Source organism: Pseudophryne corroboree, chromosome 6 (assembly GCF_028390025.1).
Source record: "Pseudophryne corroboree isolate aPseCor3 chromosome 6, aPseCor3.hap2, whole genome shotgun sequence".
In the NCBI taxonomy this organism is placed as follows: Eukaryota; Metazoa; Chordata; class Amphibia; order Anura; family Myobatrachidae; genus Pseudophryne; species Pseudophryne corroboree.
Window position 1 is genome coordinate 254,804,562 of NC_086449.1, and position 22,643 is coordinate 254,827,204.

The window sequence follows — 22,643 nt, forward strand, 5'->3', positions numbered from 1 at the left end:
CGTTAGACACTTTGCGCCAGGCAGAGCACGTTAGACACTTTGCGCCAGGCAGAGCACGATAGACACTTTGCGCCAGGCAGAGCACGTTAGACACATTGCCTAGCCACAAACGCCTAGCGGGAAAACTAAATGATATGCTCCCCAGCCGTGCCAGCTACACATGACATGCCCCCCCGCAATGCCAGATACATAAATGGTCACACAGTGCCAGATATGTAGATACAGAAAAGCCCCCACAGTGCCAGATAAATGCCCCCACAGTGCCAGATAAATGCCCCCACAGTGCCAGATAAATGCCCCCACAGTGCCAGATACAGAAAAGCCCCCAAAGTGCCAGATAAATGCCCCCACAGTGCCAGATAAATGTCCCCACAGTGCCAGATAAATGCCCCCACAGTGCCAGATAAATGCCCCCACAGTGCCAGATAAATGTCCCCACAGTGCCAGATAAATGCCCCCACAGTGCCAGATAAATGCCCCCACAGTGCCAGATAAATGTCCCCGCAGTGACAGATAAATGCCCACAGTGCCAGATAAATGCCCCAACAGTGCCAGATAAATGCCCCCACAGTGCCAGATAAATGTCCCCACAGTGCCAGATAAATGCCCCCACAGTGTCAGATAAATGCCCCCACAGTGCCAGATAAATGACCCCACAGTGCCAGATAAATGACCCCACAGTGCCAGATAAATGCCCCAACAGTGCCAGATAAATGCCCCCACTGTGCCAGAAATGCCCCCACTGTGCCAGAAATGCCCCCAGTGTGCCAGAAATGCCCCCAGTGTGCCAAATACATAAATGCCCCCACACAGACAGATATGCCCCCACAGAGCCAGATATGCCCCCACAGAGCCAGAAATGTACCAGAAATGCCCCCAGTGTGCCAGATAAATGCCCCCAGTGTGCCAGATAAATGCCCCCAGTGTGCCAGATATGCCCCCACAGTGCCAGATATGCCCCCCACAGTGCCAGATATGCCCCCCACAGTGCCAGATAAATGCCCCCTCAGTGCCAGATAAATGCCCCTAGTATGCCAGATAAATGCCCCCAGTGTGCCATATATGCCCCCACAGTGCCAGATATGCCCTTACAGAGCAAAAAATGCCCCCACAGTGCCAGAAATGCCCCCCACAGTGCCAGATATGCCCCCAGTGTGCCAGATATGCCCCCAGTGTGCCAGATATGCCCCCAGTGTGCCAGATATGCCCGCAGTGTGCCAGAAATGCCCCCAGTGTGCCAAAAATGCCCCCACGGTGCCAGATATGCCCCCACAGTGCCAGATTAATTCCCCCCCCCCCCCAATACCTGCGGCGCTGAGAGGGGGAGGAGTACTGCTGAGCCTGTCCGAGTGCGGGAGTGCGGCCGGGCGAGTACGGGTCCGGGTCCAGGTGCGGGCGGCCGGGCGGCCACTTGTGTGCGCTATGCGTGCTGCGCGGCGCCGGCGTCTGACGTTAGACACCGGCAGCGCGCATAGCGCACACACGGCCGGGCCAATGCTGCACGGGGCCGGCTCCAGCTTCGAATATGGCGGCGCCCATTAAGGGTGGCGCCCTGCGCGGCCGCTCTGTTCGAACATGCCTAGAGCCGGCCCTGCTAATGACCATGTCGACCTAGTGACCCTTTCAACCTAATGCATGTTGACCTATAGTGGTCGACCTAATGACTGTCAACCTAAGTTGTGTCGACCTAATGACCGTAATGTATTAATTAATACATTAAGTTTCAGTTTATACCAATTCAATATCAGTGCACAGTGTTGCTTTTAAAGGGACGAGAATCACATGAGTAATGATGAGAATAGAAAATATAAAACAGTATTGTCAAGAATCTGCATATTGCATCATGTCACTTACCAGTGCTCTGATGTACTGGCCGCCGGAGGTCACATTCCCAGCCTGGCAGCATGTTCCATGATTGCCTGCAATGTGCAGAGACTCTCTCCAGTGTGTACCCCGCTCGCCATACAGTGTGTACCCTGATGTATTCCCACCATCTCCACAGTATGGGTACTGCCATGACACCTGCAGTCAGCTGACTTGGTGCTATCCACTCCTGAGCATTGGAGCGCTCACATGACTTGATTCTCCAAACCCTGCTGATCAGGGGGTATATACTCAGAGTTCCTGCTCAGTATCATTGCCTTGAACAACGCATTACATCCTGTGAACAAGTGTCTCCTGACTCTAGTCTCCTGTCATCAGAGATTCCCCTGTGTATTAGCTCTGTGGAACTACAGGCATCAGCCATCCAGTTTGGTGCAGTTCCATCTGCATTCAGATACAGTCACCAGCTGTCTCCAATGACTTCCTAGCTTCAGTGTCTCTGTGGAACTACTGGCTCCAGCCATCCAGTTTGGTGCAGTTCCATCTGCATTCAGATCCAGTCACCAGATGTCTCCAGTGACTTCCGGGCTTCAGTGTCTCTGTGGAACTAGAGGCTCCAGCCATCCAGATCTGCTACAACTCATTCCACAGTCGGCTTCCACTTCTAGATGCAGTAAGAGACTCTCTCCAGGTGCTGCCTCATCATTCTCACCTGTGTGTTGTTAATCTGCATTCAGCACTGTAGTATTGCATCCAGCACTTAAACAACCAGCTAGTATATTACCAACTGTCTCTTGCTATAACCTTGCTTGGCTCTATGGACTTTGTGCAAATATTCTGACTGTGTGAATCTATTGCTGTTGGTTTCCAGACTGATTACCGGAGTTACTTATTGCCTGTATTTACTACCATCGGTTTTGCATTACCAATCTACTGCATATTGATCCTGTTACCATCTTCTTCCATGCCAGCCATCAATGTTCACCATGGGCTTCCAGGCCGACCATCGCAGTTTACTAATTTACACTGGTTCCCAGACCAGTTCATTACCTGTGACTGTTATTATACCATTTGTATTATTTACCTCCAGAGTACTGATTTCTGTTGCCATGGGCTCCCAGGCCGACACTCATTATTTGCAAGTTGCTAACGGTTTCCAGACTTAATACCAAAAGTTACTTATTGCCTGTGTTGTTCCATCACATTCTCCCTTTGGTTTCCAGGCCGATCCTCTGTGTCATTATTTATCCTCAGGATATAGACTCTGCTTCACATTGGCTCCCAGGCCGACCATCGTTTATTTGCCATCGGCTCCCAGGCCGACCATCATTGATTGCCTTTGGCTCCCAGGCCAGTCATTACTGATCTCTAATTACCGCTGGTTTCCAGATCAGCTCATTCTTCGTGACTGTACTTAAAACCAATGTCAGCTTCCACACTGTGAAACGTCTATATTGTTATTCCTGTTCCAGTAATCATTATATTGCTGGGTGTATTTAATGAACATCATTGCGCACATGCGCAGGAACTTACTACGACCTCCTCGTTTCCTCCATCGTACCATCACTGACCCACTAGTGCCCCCTCCGGGAACAGACAGTTACACAGACCTGACAAGTATTATTTTATACAATCTACATGTGGTCTTATAGAAACAGACAAAATCAGCTGCGCAAAGTATCAGGGAAAGGACAGTACAATTTTAGGAGAACCGATGTATGTATATAAATTGATTTATTAATGAAAAAGCATAAAATAGCAGTAAAAGATGACATTAAATTGTTGGATATAAAAAGGCACACCTTGACTCAGTTTATCCGTTTAAACAGACACCAAATTATAGAAGTCCACAAAAGGAAATAAAGTCCAGCTGTTTGTTGGAAAGCAATAGATGGTAGTAGCCGTAAGGTTAATATTGGAAGTGAATGATCAGTGCAGTAGACATCCCATAATAATAAATTGAGGGAGTGATCCAGTGTTATTTAATGTTCAATTACCTCTCCTTAGGTGGGCTGGTCCAAAGCCGAGCGTCCTCGGCGATGTGTCCTGCAATGCCCACTGTGCGAATGCCGCAGGGGAGAGGGAGCCGTGGATTCACTGTAAAGTATAAGCCGTGTGCTGGTTTATCCGGCTGACGGGGAGCCGTATGTTGATACGGGCGGCTCAAGAATTCAGATCCGCGGCTATTCTGGGATCTCTGTGGAGATGAAGGACGGCTTGCGGGGAGAACAAACCCGCTGATGCTTTCAAATCGGATACCTCGGCAGGTGTGCAGACAGGAGGCGTGGCCTAACTAGTTTCGTCACGTGACCCGTGACTTTCTCAAAGGAATATATTCCTTTGAGAAAGTCACGGGTCACATGACGAAACTAGTTAGGCCACGCCTCCTGTCTGCACACCTGCCGAGGTATCCGATTTGAAAGCATCAGCGGGTTTGTTCTCCCCGCAAGCCGTCCTTCATCTCCACAGAGATCCCAGAATAGCCGCGGATCTGAATTCTTGAGCCGCCCGTATCAACATACGGCTCCCCGTCAGCCGGATAAACCAGCACACGGCTTATACTTTACAGTGAATCCACGGCTCCCTCTCCCCTGCGGCATTCGCACAGTGGGCATTGCAGGACACATCGCCGAGGACGCTCGGCTTTGGACCAGCCCACCTAAGGAGAGGTAATTGAACATTAAATAACACTGGATCACTCCCTCAATTTATTATTATGGGATGTCTACTGCACTGATCATTCACTTCCAATATTAACCTTACGGCTACTACCATCTATTGCTTTCCAACAAACAGCTGGACTTTATTTCCTTTTGTGGACTTCTATATAGAGAACTGACACAATTTGGTGTCTGTTTAAACGGATAAACTGAGTCAAGGTGTGCCTTTTTATATCCAACAATTTAATGTCATCTTTTACTGCTATTTTATGCTTTTTCATTAATAAATCAATTTATATACATACATCGGTTCTCCTAAAATTGTACTGTCCTTTCCCTGATACTTTGCGCAGCTGATTTTGTCTGTTTCTATAGTCTCCAACCAAACACCCACATAGTGTTTTTCAGCCGCGCATGTATCAGGGTAATTTGATTATTAGCCTCCTGCAATTGAGGCGCTGTAGAAGCAGTCTTCGGTTTTTTCTACATGTGGTCTTGTCTGAGACAAATCTCTCATCTTAACAATTAGGTATAATAATGCAGGTTTTTCATAAAGGCCACACTTAATAAAACATACAGAAGCCAATACATTATAGTACAGGACCATTTTAACAAAGCTCCCATATTAAAGCATACTTCCAGATATTTCAAATCTCCTCTCTGGGAGATGCCCGGAGAGGAGAATCAGGTGGGCGGTGATGAGGGACTAGCCAAGCTGATTGCATCAGTAGGCCCCGCCCACCCACCGGGAAAAGTCTGTGATTGGCAAAATTTGTGCAGGAGCAGGGCTAAAATGACGCGATTAGCATATAATCGCGTCATTATGCTCCGCCTATCCGCCGAGTCCGTGCCAGCAGTGTCCTTAGAGTGGTGGTGTCGGTAGTGCAGGGGTGTCTGCAGTGTCTTCAGTGCAGTGATCCCGGTAGTGTCAGCAGTGCAGGGTTCCAGCGGTGTCCTCAATGCTGTAGTGCAGGAGTGTCGGCAGTGTCAGCAGTGCAAGGGTGCCAGTGGTGTCCTCAGTGCAGTGCTGTCTGCAGTGTCATCAGTGCAAGGGTGCCAGCTGTGTCCTCAGTGCGGTGGTGCCGGCAGTCAGGCCCGGCGCTACCCGCTCAGCAAAGGGATGCAGTGCAGGTAGGCGCCGGGCAGGAGAGGCGCCTTCACTGCTCTGCATCCCTGCTGAAGCGCCGTCCTGTCCCCCCTGCTGCTGGCTGCTGCGTCTGCCCTGTCACACTGACAGGCAGCCGTAGCAGCGCCGGCAGCATGACTCCTTCTCCTCTCTCCCCTGTGACAGTGAGAGGAGAGGAGTGTCAGTTTGCGGTCTGACGAAAGGGGGTGGAGCTACACGGACCAAGGGGCGGAGCTACATGGACCAATGGGGCGGAGCTACATGGACCAGGCTAGCAGACTGTGGAAGATCTGGCCAGCAAGATTGTGGTAAGGGGATGCAAAAAGAGTGTGAGAGAGAAAGTGTGTGTGTGTGTGTGTATATGGATGTGTGTGTTTGTTTGTATTTAAAAAGGGGATGCTGTCTGCCGTAATGTGTAAAAAGGGAGACACTGTTTGCCGTAATGTGTAAAAAGTGGGACGCTGTCTGCCGTAATGTGTAAAAAGGGGACTCTGTCGGCCGTAATGTGTAAAAAGGGGCCGCTGGCTGCCGTAATGTGTAAAAAGGGCACGCTTACCGCGCCCCTGTATTTTTTGCACGCGTCTGCGGCGCGCACTGCCCCTATTTTACATGCAGGGGAGGGGGGCGATGCCCTCTCTTGCACACAGCTGTAAAATGTCTAGTTACGGCACTGTCTGTGTGCAGGGCCGTAACTAGCGCTGCACCGAGTGTTTGTGGGCAGAGAGTTCACATCCATAGGCGTGCACGGATCTCCTGCAGCTCTGGGGCCCAAGAGGCCATGTTAACCCCCCGGCCCTGCATGTAAAGTATGGGAGGGCGCAAATTTATATTTTGCAGGAGGGCGCCGAACACCCTAGCACCGGCCCTGCCGGCAGTGTAGGGGTGTCAGCGATGTCCTCAGTGCAGTGGTGCCAGCAGTGTCCTCAATGCTGTGGTGTCGGTAGTGCAGGGCTGCCAGGGGTGTCCTCAGTGCGGTGGTGCCAACAGTGTCAGCAGTGCAGGGGTGCCAACGGTGTCCCCAGTGCGGTGGTTTCAGCAGTGCAAGGGTGCCAGAGGTGTCCTCAGTTCGGTGGTGCCGGCAGTGCAGGGGTGCCCGTGGTGTCCTCAGTGTGTTGGTTCCAGCAGTGTCGGCGGTGCAGGGATGCCTGCAGTGTCGACAATTGCAGGAGTGCCAGAGGTGTCCTCAGTGCAGGAGTGCCGGCAGTGTCCTTGCCCTCGTTGCAGGGGTACGACAGTATCGGCAGTGCCGGAGGCTTCCTTAGTGCAGGGGTGCCAGCAGTGTCGGCAGTGCAGGGGTGCCTGCAGTGGCACCAATTGCAGGAGTGCCAGAGGTGCCAGAGGTGTCCTCAGTGCAGGAATGCTGCAGTGTCCTCAGTGCAGGAATACTGCAGTGTCCTCAGTGCAGGGGTTCGGCAGTGTCGGCAATGCGGGAATGCCGGAGGTTTCCTTAGTGCAGGGGTGCCGGCAGTGTTGACGATGCGGGAGTGTCGGAGGTGTCCTCAGTGCAGGAGTGCCGGCAGTGTCCTCAGTGCAGGGGTGCTGGCAGTGTCGTCAATACGGGAGTGCCAGAGGAGTCCTCAGTGCAGGAGTGCTGGCATTGTCTGCAATATGGGAGTGCTGAGGGTGTCCTCAGTGTACAAGGGCAGGAGTGCCAGAAGTGTCCTCCGTGCAGGGGTGCCGGAAAAGTCCTCCGTGCAGTGGTGCCGGCAGTATAAGCAGTGCGAGGTGCCGACAGTGAGGGAGTGTCGGCAGTGTTGGTGGCAGTGTTGGCAGTGCGGGCGGCGGCGCTATAGTATGACAGACGGCTCTCTCAGCCAATCAGTGATCAGGTTACTATGGAGACCAGCGTCCGAGGCAAAACCTCAGGATCCGACAGCGGGATCCTGATGCTTTGCTTCAATTGGGGATCTGGGACAGGCAGGGAGATCCAAGCAGTGGCTTGGATCCCCCCAGATCCCCTAGGTTCAGGGGGGTTCGGTTAAAGCAACAACCTTTCAGCTCCTAACTGCCATGAAAGAGGTTGTGTTTGAAAAATGACAGGAGTTGATTGGCTAGTACGTTATCTCTCTTAACTTTATCTGTAAGCTTTGATATATATCCCATTTTATCCCTCACACAGCTCTCCCCACTGACACATCTTATCATTCACACAGCTTATTTTTTGTCACACAGCTTTTCCTTCTCCTGTAGCCCTTCCTACTTACACACCTATCTTTCCTACTTCTCTCTTGCACTCCTCACGGCATCCTGCTCAGTGCATAGTGCTCTTCCTCCACCTCTTCTTGGGAGAGCCACGCAAGTGTCACTGGAGCTTGGTGGCAAGGGTGCTGGAAGTTGTTTTATTTAAGTTCAGCCTGGCAGCAGGAAAAGAAAGCACATGCTGGCAATCCTTCTCTGGGTTCTTGGGGGCCCTTGGGAGAGGAGAAGGAGCACATGGACCAGTTACAATGTTCTAAACACAGCTTTAAACGGGATGTAGTTATGTGACCGATGGTCAGGAGACCGCTGACATAATACCTCCACCTACATCCCGACCCCTGAAAATCTCGACAGTCAGCATGCCGACTACAAGGGACTATTCCCACTTGAGCGCAGCGAGCGCGCAAGGGCCTTTGTTCCGCTCACCCCCCTCCCCGTCAGCATACTGTGCCCGGGATCCCAGCTGCTGGTAATGCCTACCCAACCCCTTTAAACTATAATCCTTACATTATTCAGTGAATATAAATAGTGGGGTTGCATTAGGATGGTGCTCCTGCCCACCAGCAAAGTGCCCCTGGAAATTATAGTCAAATGTCAGCAACTATGCAAATGGTCCTATTCTTGATTATGTAACATCATGGAAATGGAACTGGGAATATATTTACACTGTTATTTTGCACCTTGTACAATATAATGGATATGGGTCTGAATCAGAGTAGGATGCAGTTCATTTATCAGCTGCGTCTTTGGATGCAGTTGCTGTGTAATAATATGCTTCTGCAGTAGACTGCACCTAAAATTAGGATGTGTAGCCTCACAGAACATGCTGCGCCTGTCAGCCACATCCCTGTTTCCATTGTGTTGGGAGCATGCCAAGAGTCCCATGAGCTGTTGACCATGCCCCCAGTCTCCCTCTCTATCATCAATATTCACCGATGTGCTGCTAAGTAGAGCAGCTGGTAAAGGAGGCCCCCCAACCAGCACACCCTGCGACCCATGGGTAGGATGGCATAACAATGCCTGAAAAGCGGGACAGCTGAGAATTATAATAAAGGTTTGAAGAGTGCTCACTTAGGGAAATGGGGGATTCTGTTTTATGGGAAAGCTGTTTTCTTCCTGTTAGAAGATATGACATTTTCAATCAAGTCAGAGGTGCCAGAAGACCAATCTCCAGGTACCATGAACCCAGTAAAAGTGATCATTTGTAGGCTGCTTATTGGTGATGTGATTTGCAGCAAATTGCATCATCATAGCCCTGCTGCCCATTGTGTAATGCTGTACTTCAAGGAGAGGAGGCAGCAAACTAGGTAGGTATGATGTATAATATTATTTTGAGATATATATATATATATATATAGGTGTTTTGTACGCCCCCATCCCCCTGCGTCCATAATCACCTATTATAAAAAGAAATTCCCACCCCCAAATGGCAATAGACCCCCCCCGCTGGCCTCAAATACTAATAATGGTACCCCCCGCAGCCCCTTAGTAACAACCCCCCCATGCTTAGTAAATCATCCACACCTGTTAAAAGCCCCTCCCCCACCGCCGCTGGTTATATTTGCCCCTCTCAGGTTACTCCCCACCCCCATGGGCTTATACTACTCCCCCTTTCTCATGCAGAGTGCAGTGTAGCGTGTGCAGAGGAGACTGATGATCAGTCCCCCCTGCAGCAGCTGATCTCTGCACATGCAGAGATCAGCTAAATTGCATAGGGAGAGGAACGAACGTTCCCCTCCCTGCACTGTGCTTCCTGGAGCATGCGCTCTAGAATGCCAGCCGCACAGCACTCTGGCTGTGATTCTGGCAGTGATGTCGGCAGTCAAAGACTGTTGCAACCCTGCTGGTCTGGGGAGCAACAGGGGCAGCAAGGGATCCGTACATCAGGGGGCAACATGTCGCATGTGATGCATCCAAGCCAGGTAACATACATCTGGCTCTGGTCGCATCACGCAACTATGCCAGTCAAGTGGTTAAATAAAAATGCACTTCTGCAGAAAGTCTATTTCTAGACATGCTTCAAATATATAAAAGTTATGCTGTCACACAGCAACCAGTGAAGGGAGATGCACACAGAGAGCTCCACAGTGGCAGAGGTCGCTGCAGGCAGCCAGTCCAGCATTCCGGGGTCTGGATTGTTCCAGCTTTTACCCAGTCCCAAAATAGTGAAGACAAACAAGATGTCCCATAAATCTATGATTAGTTTAATACATAATTAATGCTAAACCAAACAGTACTTTAGAAAAAAATGGAAAGTTTAGTAGGCTGGTGATGTTGCCCTCTTTCCATTATGCAAATGCTTCAATAGAGCCTCAAGCCCACAAACTTCGGTGCAGATCAATATTCAAGGAACCGTTCCAAGAACCGTGAATGAACCCAGCTCTTGAAAAGCTCAGGGCAGACAAGTGGGGGCACTCTGTGAAATGAAGAAGCTTTTTCGCATTTGTTGCAGTTCTGACCCTTACTGACACTGATACACTGTACTATGGGGGTCATTCCCAGTTGATTGCTAGCTGAAAATGTTTGCTGCGCCGCGATGAAGCAAAAAAAAACGGCACTTCTGCGCATGCGTATGCGGCGCAATGGGCACGCGCAACGTACTTTCACAACAGCCGATGCAGTTTAACACAAGGTCTAGCGAAGCTTTTCAGTCGCACTGCTGGTCGCAGTGTGATTGACATGAAGTGGGCGTTTCTGGGTGTCAACTGACCGATTTCGGGGAGTGTTCGAAAAAACGCAGGCGTGCCAGGAAAAATGCAGGCGTGGTTAGAAGGACGCAGGGCGTGTTTGTGATGTCAAATCCAGAACTGAACAGTCTTAAGTGATCACAAGTGCTGAGTAGGTCTGGAGCTACTCTGAAACTGCACAATTTTTTTTTGTAGTCACTCCGCGATCCTTTCGTTTGCACTTCTGCTAAGCTAAAATACACTCCCAGAGGGCGGCGGCTTAGCATTTGCACTACTGCTAAAAACAGCTAGCGAGCGAACAACTCGGAATGACCCCCTATAATCACAAAGGTACACGTTTTCAGAAGCTCATATACACTGTGCATATTATATAATCCTACATATGTGGGTCACCGGGACACTCACATTCCTGTAACAATGGTCTTCGAAGTCTGGGATGATCCTGAAATGTGTCCTGTCCAGTCTTGTCTTGTGCCAGGAAAGAATGTGACACAGCACACGCTGACTCACCCAGCTACAAGGCTTATTCAGTGGCGCGATTAGTGCAAAGTACACAAGATACAGAAATGACAACATTTGGAAATGAGCTGCATTCTAACAGATGGGTAAACATATTAGTGACATATGACCGGACAAATGCTCTATGCCTCAGTGGTGAAGCTGGAAAGACCAGAAAATAGTGGAGCTAACCCTGGGGCACGTGGCAGCAAAATTCAGTACAAGCTGATCTTGGGCATAATTAATGCTCAGAAGGACAAACTTTAGGAATGTATACAAGAGCTCACATCTACAAGACTCAGCCAGTTATTAAACCGCTGTAGGGCTGAAGGTCACAGAAGTCAAACTTTATAATTGCCGTAGTGGAGTAGGCATTTGTTGGTTTAATGTAACTGAAACAGCAAATTGGAATATGATGTAAAAATGATTTTTTAAATTGGTACTTTCTTAAGTCTGTAATAGACTGATCTTTTTTTCCCCAATTAAAACATATTTTAGACATTATATGGATGGACGACAGTTGTTACATTTTGTGATTTTTTTTTTTAAAGATAAAAATTAGAATTAAATAATTCTCTTTACCCATTTAATAAGCCTTTCTTAACTTACTAGTAGTGTATCCCCATAAATGTTCATAACATATTGTTAGTAAGAATTTCCTGTTTTACGTTTAAAGGGATCCAGAGGAAACTCCTGCTGAACTGTTCCTGAAAAATATAGATATAAATGTAATTTTCCTTTCTTGTATTCAGTATATGTGAAGTATGCTAAAAATAATAAGAATTTACTTACCGATAATTCTATTTCTCATAGTCCGTAGTGGATGCTGGGACTCCGTAAGGACCATGGGGAATAGCGGCTCCGCAGGAGACTGGGCACAAAAGTAAAAGCTTGAACTAGCTGGTGTGCACTGGCTCCTCCCCCTATGACCCTCCTCCAAGCCTCAGTTAGGATACTGTGCCCGGACGAGCGTACATAATAAGGAAGGATCTTGAATCCCGGGTAAGACTCATACCAGCCACACCAATCACACCGTACAACCTGTGATCTGAACCCAGTTAACAGTATGATAAACGAAGGAGCCTCTGAAAAGATGGCTCACAACAATAATAACCCGAATTTTGTAACAATAACTATATACAAGTATTGCAGACAATCCGCACTTGGGATGGGCGCCCAGCATCCACTACGGACTATGAGAAATAGAATTATCGGTAAGTAAATTCTTATTTTCTCTAACGTCCTAAGTGGATGCTGGGACTCCGTAAGGACCATGGGGATTATACCAAAGCTCCCAAACGGGCGGGAGAGTGCGGATGACTCTGCAGCACCGAATGAGAGAACTCCAGGTCCTCCTCAGCCAGGGTATCAAATTTGTAGAATTTAGCAAACGTGTTTGCCCCTGACCAAGTAGCTGCTCGGCAAAGTTGTAAAGCCGAGACCCCTCGGGCAGCCGCCCAAGATGAGCCCACCTTCCTTGTGGAATGGGCTTTTACAGATTTTGGCTGTGGCAGGCCTGCCACAGAATGTGCAAGCTGAATTGTACTACAAATCCAACGAGCAATCGTCTGCTTAGAAGCAGGAGCACCCAGCTTGTTGGGTGCATACAGGATAAACAGCGAGTCAGATTTCCTGACTCCAGCCGTCCTGGAAATATATATTTTCAGGGCCCTGACTACGTCCAGTAACTTGGAGTCCTCCAAGTCCCTAGTAGCCGCAGGCACCACAATAGGCTGGTTCACGTGAAACGCTGAAACCACCTTTGGGAGAAATTGAGGACGAGTCCTCAATTCTGCCCTATCCGTGTGAAAAATCAGGTAAGGGCTTTTATAAGATAAAGCCGCCAATTCTGAGACACGCCTGGCTGAAGCCAGGGCTAACAGCATTACCACCTTCCATGTGAGATATTTTAATTCCACAGTGGTGAGTGGTTCAAACCAATGTGATTTTAGGAACCCCAAAACCACATTGAGATCCCAAGGTGCCACCGGGGGCACAAAAGGAGGCTGTATATGCAGTACCCCTTTGACAAACGTCTGGACTTCAGGCACTGAAGCCAGTTCTTTTTGGAAGAAAATCGACAGGGCCGAAATTTGAACCTTAATGGACCCTAATTTTAGGCCCATAGACAGTCCTGTTTGCAGGAAATGTAGGAAGTGACCCAGTTGAAATTCCTCTGTAGGGGCCTCTTTGGCCTCACACCACGCAACATATTTTCGCCAAATGCGGTGATAATGTTTTGCGGTTACATCCTTCCTGGCCTTTATCAGGGTAGGGATGACTTCTTCTGGAATGCCTTTTTCCTTCAGGATCCGGCGTTCAACCGCCATGCCGTCAAACGCAGCCGCGGTAAGTCTTGGAACAGACAAGGCCCCTGCTGGAGCAGGTCCTTTCTTAGAGGTAGAGGCCACGGTTCCTCCGTGAGCATCTCTTGAAGTTCCGGGTACCAAGTCCTTCTTGGCCAATCCGGAACCACGAGTATAGTTCTTACTCCTCTCCTTTTTATGATTCTCAGTACTTTTGGTATGAGAGGCAGAGGAGGGAACACATACACTGACTGGTACACCCATGGTGTTACCAGAGCGTCCACCGCTATTGCCTGAGGGTCCCTTGACCTGGCGCAATATCTGTCTAGTTTTTTGTTGAGACGGGACGCCATCATGTCCACCTTTGGTTTTTCCCAATGGTTTACCATCTCTTGGAAGACTTCTGGATGAAGTCCCCACTCCCCCGGGTGAAGGTCGTGTCTGCTGAGGAAGTCCGCTTCCCAGTTGTCCACTCCCGGAATGAACACTGCTGACAGTGCTATCACATGATTCTCCGCCCAGCGAAGAATCCTTGCAGCTTCTGCCATCGCCCTCCTGCTTCTCGTGCCGCCCTGTCTGTTTACGTGGGCGACTGACGTGATGTTGTCCGATTGGATCAATACCGCCTGACCCTGAAGCAGGGGTTTTGCTTGACTTAGGGCATTGTAAATGGCCCTTAGTTCCAGAATGTTTATATGAAGAGATGTTTCCATGCTTGACCACAAGCCCTGGAAATTTCGTCCCTGTGTGACTGCTCCCCAGCCTCTCAGGCTGGCATCCGTGGTCACCAGGATCCAATCCTGAATGCGGAATCTGCGGCCCTCTAGTAGATGAGCACTCTGCAGCCACCACAGAAGAGACACCCTTGTCCTTGGCGACAGGGTTATCCGCTGATGCATCTGAAGATGCGATCCGGACCATTTGTCCAGAAGATCCCACTGAAAAGTTCTTGCATGGAATCTTCCGAATGGAATCGCTTCGTAAGAAGCCACCATTTTTCCCAGGACCCTCGTGCACTGATGCACTGACACCTGGCCTGGTTTTAGGAGATTCCTGACTAGCTCGGATAACTCCCTGGCCTTCTCCTCTGGGAGAAACACCTTTTTCTGGACTGTGTCCAGAATCATTCCTAGGAACAGGAGACGTGTTGCTGGAATCAGCTGCGATTTTGGAATATTTAGAATCCACCCGTGCTGACGTAAAACTAACTGAGATAGTGCTACTCCGACTTCTAACTGTTCCCTGGACCTTGCCCTTATCAGGAGATCGTCCAAGTAAGGGATAATTAAAACGCCTTTTCTTCGAAGAAGAATCATCATTTCGGCCATTACCTTGGTAAAGACCCGAGGTGCCGTGGACAACCCAAACGACAGCGTCTGAAACTGATAATGACAGTTTTGTACTACAAACCTGAGGTACCCTTGGTGAGAAGGGTAGATTGGGACGTGGAGATAAGCATCTTTGATGTCCAGAGACACCATATAGTCCCCTTCTTCCAGGTTTGCTATCACTGCTCTGAGTGACTCCATCTTGAATTTGAACCTCTTTATGTAAGTGTTCAAGGATTTTAGATTTAAAATTGGTCTCACCGAGCCGTCCGGCTTCGGTACCACAAACAGCGTGGAATAATACCCCTTTCCCTGTTGTAGGAGAGGTACCTTGATTATCACCTGCTGGGAATACAGCTTGTGAATGGCTTCCAAAACTGCCTCCCTGTCGGAGGGAGACTTTGGTAGAGCAGACTTCAGGAACCGGCGAGGGGGAGACGTCTCGAATTCCAGTTTGTACCCCTGTGATACTACCTGCAGAATCCAGGGGTCCACTTGCGAGTGAGCCCACTGCGCGTTGAAATTTTTGAGACGGGCCCCCACCGTGTCCGAGTCCGCTTGTAAAGCCCCAGCGTCATGCTGAAGACTTGGCAGAAGCAGAGGAGGGCTTCTGCTCCTGGGAAGAGGCTGCCTGGTGCAGTCTTTTTCCTCTTCCTCTGCCCCGGGGCAGAAATGAGTGGCCTTTTGCCCGCTTGTACTTATGGGAACGAAAGGACTGAGTTTGAAAAGACGGTGTCTTTTTCTGCTGAGAGGTGACCTGGGGTAAAAAGGTGGACTTTCCGGCCGTTGCCGTGGCCACCAGGTCCGATAGACCGGCCCCAAATAACTCCTCCCCTTTATACGGCAATACTTCCATATGTCGTTTGGAATCCGCATCCCCTGACCACTGTCGCGTCCATAACGCTCTTCTGGCAGAAATGGACATAGCACTCACTCTTGATGCCAGGGTGCAAATATCCCTCTGTGCATCACGCATATATAGTAATGCATCCTTCAAATGCTCTATAGTTAGTAATATACTGTCCCTATCCAGGGTATCAATATTTTCAGTCAGGGAATCCGACCACGCCACTCCAGCACTGCACATCCAGGCTGAGGCGATTGCTGGTCGCAGTATAACACCAGTATGTGTGTATATACCCTTCAGGATATTTTCCAGCCTTCTATCCGCTGGTTCTTTGAGGGCGGCCGTATCAGGAGACGGTAACGCTACTTGTTTAGATAAACGTGTGAGCGCTTTATCTACTCTAGGGGGTGTTTCCCAACGCGCCCTAACCTCTGGCGGGAAAGGGTATAGTGCCAATAATTTATTAGAAATTAGCACTTTTTTATCGGGGGAAACCCACGCTTTATCACACACCTCATTTAATTCATCTGACTCAGGAAAAGCTACTGGTAGTTTTTTTACTCCCCACATAATACCCTTCTTTGTGGTACTTGTAGTGTCAGAAATGTTCAATGCCTCCTTCATTGCCGTGATCATGTAACGTGTGGCCCTACTGGACATTACGTTTGTCTCCTCACCGTCGACACTGGACTCAGTATCTGTGTCTGTGTCGACCCACTGAGGTAACGGGCGTTTTATCGCCCCTGACGGTGTCTGAGACGCCTGGACAGGCACTAATTGATTTGTCGGCTGTCTCATGTCGTCAACAGTTTTTTGTAAAGTGCTGACATTGTCACGTAGTTCTTTAAATACAACCATCCAGTCAGGTGTCGACTCCCTAGGGGGTGACATCACTAACACAGGCAATTGCTCTGCTTCCACATCATTTTCCTCCTCATACATGTCGACACAATCGTACCGACACCCAGCACACACACAGGGAATGCTCTGATAGAGGACAGGACCCCACTAGCTCTTTGGGGAGACAGAGGGAGAGTTTGCCAGCACACACCAGAGCGCTATATATATATATATATATATATATAGGGATAACCTTATATAAGTGTTACTCCCTTTTATAGCTGCTGTTTATAATTTAGCTGCCAATAGTGCCCCCCCTCTCTCGTTTTTACCCTGATTCTGTAGGGACTGCAGGGGAGAGTCAGGGAGCCATCCTTCCAGCGGAACTGTGAGGGAAAATGGCGCTTGTGTGCTGAGGAGATAGGCTCCGCCCCTTCACGACGGCCTTATCTCCCGCTTTTTTCTGGAAAACTGGCAGGGGTTAAATACATCCATATAGCCCAGGAGCTATATGTGATGTATTTCTTTTGCCATCCTAAGGTATTTCAGTTTTTATTGCGTCTCAGGGCGCTCCCCCCCAGCGCCCTGCACCCTCAGTGACCGGAGTGTGAAGTGTGCTGAGAGCAATGGCGCACAGCTGCAGTGCTGTGCGCTACCTTAGTTGAAGACAGGAACGTCTTCTGCCGCCGATTTCACCGGACCTCTTCGTTCTTCTGGCTCTGTAAGGGGGCCGGCGGCGCGGCTCCGGGACCCATCCAGGCTGAACCTGTGATCGTCCCTCTGGAGCTAATGTCCAGTAGCCTAAGAAGCCCAATCCACTCTGCACGCAGGTGAGGTCGCTTCTTCTCCCCTTAGTCCCACGATGCAGTGAGCCTGTTGCCAGCAGGACTCACTGAAAATAAAAAACCTAAAATAAACTTTTACTCTAAGCAGCTCAGGAGAGCCACCTAGCATGCACCCTTCTCGTTCGGGCACAAGAATCTAACTGAGGCTTGGAGGAGGGTCATAGGGGGAGGAGCCAGTGCACACCAGCTAGTTCAAGCTTTTACTTTTGTGCCCAGTCTCCTGCGGAGCCGCTATTCCCCATGGTCCTTACGGAGTCCCAGCATCCACTTAGGACGTTAGAGAAAATAACATTTGGTTAAGAGGTGATTCCAAAGCATAACAGCAGTTGACATATATGAGGCTTGCCTACTAGGGAAATAGGGGCGTAACACTAAACGGGTGTGGTCAGCATACCAATGCTGAGATCCCGGCAGCGGAAGGGGGGGCTAGTGCAGCAAGCCCCTTGCGTGCTCGCTACGCTCACCACGGGTTCTATTCCCTGGTCTACTGACCGCCAGTTACATGACTACATCCCCTCTAAACAACATGGATTAGTCCTAGGGAAGTTGCACAGTGCCCACCCGTATACTCAGTGGATACAAATAGGGGAACTTGCCACTCTGGCATTAGTGGGCACAAGTGAAGAAAGATAGAATATGAGGGAAAGATAAAGGAAATCAGATACTCCTTACTCTATATTCCCACACACCGAACCTACTAATATATCAACATAAATAGGGGACCAGGCTGCCACAACATTACTGCTATCTACATGAATTCCTCTGAGAGATACCGAGCTGTGGAATTAAGGGGCAGATTTATCAAATCTTGGAGAGAGATAAAGTGAAGCTGCCCATACCAATCATGGTATGCAAAAAACTGAAAGTGACAAATAGACAAATGCGCAAAACAGGCGGCCCAACAAAACAAATACCGTAAAAAAGTGTCCCTCCAGTACACTTTAGACAAATCTAAAACAAACAGGTGGTAAAAGCTTCATAGATCCATTCTTCCCGGGTAAGTAGCCTGGGACAGGCTCCTGGTAACAGTCTTAGCTTTCACAACTCCACAGTGCTTCTGGGATTTCCTTGTCCAAACTGGCCAGACTACTTACAGGGAAGAACGGATCTTGTGATCTTGTTAAAGAACTTTTAATGAGAACTGTTTTTCCACCAGTTCTCCATTATTTCTGAGGACGGTAGAACTGTGAGAATCATCTACACCAGAGGTTCTCAAACTCGGTCCTCGGGGGCACACACAGTGCATGTTTTGCAGGTAACCCCGCAGGTGCACAGGTGTATTAATTACTCACTGACACATTTTAAAAGGTCCACAGGTGGAGCTAATTATTTCACTTGCGATTCTGTGAGGAGACCTGCAAAACATGAACTGTGTGTGCCCCCGAGGACAGAGTTTGAGAACCTCTGATCTACACCAATAGAAGGGATGTATTCTTAAGTTATCTGTCTTTATCAATATTTACATATTCACATTGCCGGTATATGTGACGCCCTGTGAAGCTTTTACCACCTGCTTGTTTTAGCCCATACCAATTAGTCAGCTTCTAATTGTCATTTCACAGGCTGTGCTAGAAACATGACAGTTACTGTAGTAGCTGATTTGTTGCTAATGAGCAACTTCTTTATTTTATTTCTCCTAGATTTGATAAATCTCTCCATAAGTCTTAATAACATAAATAATATACAATTGTACTTAATAATAGAAACTCTCACCTTGACCATCTTTATATGAAAGACCATAATCTTTTTTGATTACCATGTGAATTAATTAGTAAATAAGTGGATCCAGCGTCTGCTTGGACACCCTTATCATCAGGGTAGCATCTAGTTTACCTTCGTGGAGCTGACCTTTCCCATAACCCCCTGGGTCCATGTCACAATCTATTTGGAATAGTAAAGTGTGGCGAGCGAAGCGGAGCGAGGGTCCAATGCTGCATATAACATTTTTTTTTACCCCAAACGAACGGAGAACGAAGAAAACATTTAGGTGCTGTAAGGGCGGAAGTTCTCTCCTGCCCTCTCATTTTGTCACTTCCAGGTCCTGAGCACGAAGGTAACATAGACACAACCTTATCATCAGTCCTCTTCATCCCCATTGCTGCGGCACGCGCAGTGGGTTCCGGGGCATGTGACATGCCAATTAAGTGTGGCATGCAGCAGTTGCCCAAGCCGTGATTGAGCCATCATGCAAACGAACGTGATGACCTAATTTATATCGGGCTCTAATTTCAAAATAATAGATTGTTTGCTGAATTTTTGTGGATCCGTTATTGGAATATAAGAATACAGTATATGAACCAACTGCAGTACCGTATTTAAGGTTTATGTAAACTGTACATTATATAGATGTAAATAAGCAATACATTTCACATATTTATTTACCATAGGTGAGGTAACTTTGTGTATATTAATATAATTTGTTTTCTTTTATGCTTTTTTTGTGTATATTACATATTAGTATAGTTTCTTTCACACTCTGTTTTGTACCCAACAGGTACTTTACCATTTTTATTGATACTAAAAATTATATAAGTAGATAATTTGACCGCATTTCTGTTGATAACATTCTTTTAATTAGGTTTCCTCTGTAGTAATTGTTAAGAGATTACTGACGCATCTCTTATTAGAAGCTGTATTTGTATATAGTATATGTAGTTCATTTTACTCAGTTTATGATGTTTCTAGTTCATTTGTTGTTGTTGTTTTTTTAATTATTATCGTTGTTGTTGTTGTTGTTATTATTATTATTATTATTATTATTATTATTATTATTATATCATGAGACATTTCTGACTTTATTTATACTACTTTGGGGAAAGCCAGGTCTCCCTGTATAAAATACTGTACTGCATGTTATATTGACAAGCACACACAAAGACTAGAGAAGGAATAAGTCTACTTCCATCGTATTGTCTGAAATCTTGTACTAATAGTAAAGATATTTTCTATTTGTACTGAAATTAACTTGGTGAATAATTATGACTCCTGCCAATGACATAAAACGCAAAGGCCCTCCTTTAGGGACTGGCTGTCACATTTCCCACTGGGGCAAACCCATGAAACATATGAACAATTGTTATATCTAAGAGCTATAATAAAGTACAATACCTACAAGCAACATTTTACTTAATTATAATGCTGTGACTATTCTACTGGCTCCATACAATCATGGGAGCATTGTCTATACAGTACAGAAAACCTTCAAGTGACCTATAGACAAATCCGGTTACATCTATAGGGGTATCGGACTCAGGGTCGACAGTGTCTTGGTCGACACACATTAGGTCGACACCTATTGGTTGACAGTGACTAGGTCGACACCAATAAATTGGTCAACACTGCCATTAGGTCGACATGAACAAGGTCGACATGAAAAAAGGTTTTTTAGGTGTTGTTTTCTTTGTAAAGTGACGGGGAACCCCAATTAGTGCATCGTGCCCCCTCGCATGGCTTGCTTCGCTCACCATGCTTCGGGCAAGGTACCTCACTCTCCTACCGCTGCGCTCGGCACAGGTTACTATTCCCAATTGTAGTCCACGTGGATTGTAAAGTGTAAAAAAATGAAAAAGAAAGTGAAAAACTCATGTCGACCTTTTTCCATGTCGACCTAATGGTTGTTTCGACCTATTTCATGTGTCGACATACTCAATGTCGACCTTGACAGTGTCGACCTAGAGTCCGGATATCCATCTATAGAGTACAGTGTACTTTCTAGTAACAACTACAGAACAAGGATCAGTGGGCATAATTAAGACCTGATCGCCAGAATGGTGCGAAAATTTAGATCGCTAGGCGTACGCAAGATGATTGACAAGAAGAAGACTTTTGTGGGTGGTAACTGGCCAATTTCTGGGAGTGTCAAGGAAATGCAGGCATTCCTTCCCAAGCGTTTTCAGAGCAGGTGTGTGACGTCAGCTCCGGCCCCGATCAGCATGTTTGTATCGGCTGTAGGAGTAATGCCCCCTAGACATGCGGCGATATGCCGTTGAGCTGTCTGACAGCGGATACGGCCGACGGGCGACCCGCCGACTGTGGGGAGTGAAGTTTCTTCACTCCCCTCGTCACCCGGCTCCATAGCAGTGCATGCTAACATGGACAATCTCGTCCATATTGGCCTGCATGCATAAGCGGCGGGGCAGCAATGATGAACGAGCGCGGGACAGCGCATCGTTCATCGTTGGTGCCTACACACTGAACAATATAAACGAGTTCTCGTTCATTAATGAACGAGAACGTTCATATCGTTTAGTAAAATGTGTTAGTGTGTAGGGCCCTTTAGTCCCGAGCTACGCACAGACTGCACAGAATGGAAAAATCATTAGATGTAGATGGTGAGTGAGTTGCGAACGGATTTGCAGATGTCCACTGTCTGGTGAAGCTTTCGCACGGTGTACGCATGCATTCGCACACTTCCACGGGGCACCTTTTCACTCTCTATGGGTGGCGGCTATCTGATCGCAGACCTCTGCAAAAACATATATGTCTGAATATATTTTTTTTTTTTCTTTTTTCCTGTGGTTTCACATATAGTATGTGGCAACATTAAAGATATTGCAGCCTGCCATCTGGCCAGTAGGTGGCGACAGACAGAGTTTTCATTTCAATATCCTCTATGTCATGCTAATGTATGGTTCCTTCCTTTACCTGTTTACTGGTGTATACCTCCTACCTGGTAGCTCAAGCATACCCTTAGCTTCAAATCATCACTCTTTCTTGTGCTACTGAATTGTAGTGCATTTCAACTCAGTAGCTATATTTCTCTTACATCCTAGGGGATACTGGGAATCCATTTAGTACCATGGGGTATAGATGGGTCCACTAGGAGCCATGGGCACTTTAAGAAATTTATATTGTGCGCTGGCTCCTTCCTCTATGCTCCTCCTACCAGACTCAGTTTAGAAAATGTGCCCATAGGAGACAGTCACGTCTCTGGAAGCTCCTGAAGAGTTTTCTACATATATTTTCTGTGTTTGTTGTTTTCAGGCAGGATTGGATGGCACCAGCCTGCCTGCTTTGTGGGACTTAGGGGGCAGAACGGCCCAACCTCTTGAAGGGTTAATGGTCCTGTTCCCCGCTGACAGGACACTAGCTCCTGAGGGAACTATTCGCAAGCCCCACCATGGCGAGCGTACATTCCCGCAGCACGCCGCCACCCCTAACAGAGCCAGAAGAAAGAAGAGTGGTGAGTACTAAGCCGGCGTCCCGGTTAGTGGGTCACCGGCCATTATGGAGGCATGAGGGTACAAAGACGGGGTGGACTGCATCTCCCGCTATGTAAGGACACAGACGCTGAACAGTGGACACAGTACCCAGACTGGCAACAAAGCCATAAAAGGAGTCTGTCTCCATTTTATGCACTTAGACACATACAGCCAGTATAAAAAGAGCAAGAAGACCACGTGCCATTGAAAGGAAGGGGCTTCACTATGAGCGGATCCAGCAGCTCACCAGCGCCATTTTCCCTCTGCAGCTGACACAGACGC

General features: G+C 48.0%; 1 protein-coding gene across 2 annotated transcripts in view; it reads right to left on the bottom strand.

Annotated features, from left to right (window-relative positions):
* Nucleotides 1-18,934, bottom strand: part of LOC134935167 (cocaine- and amphetamine-regulated transcript protein-like) — a 90,507-nt gene extending 71,573 nt beyond the window's left edge. Inside the window, exon 1 of one of the 2 annotated variants that reach the window (XM_063930401.1) lies at nucleotides 18,874-18,934. In XM_063930401.1, the coding sequence (XP_063786471.1) occupies nucleotides 18,874-18,919 (46 nt within the window). In that variant the 5' untranslated portion in view covers nucleotides 18,920-18,934. Of the gene's footprint in view, nucleotides 1-1,854; nucleotides 2,471-18,873 lie in introns of those variants that run through there. The other variant, XM_063930399.1, reaches the window with a different exon arrangement.
* Between the last annotated feature and the right edge of the window lie 3,709 nt (nucleotides 18,935-22,643).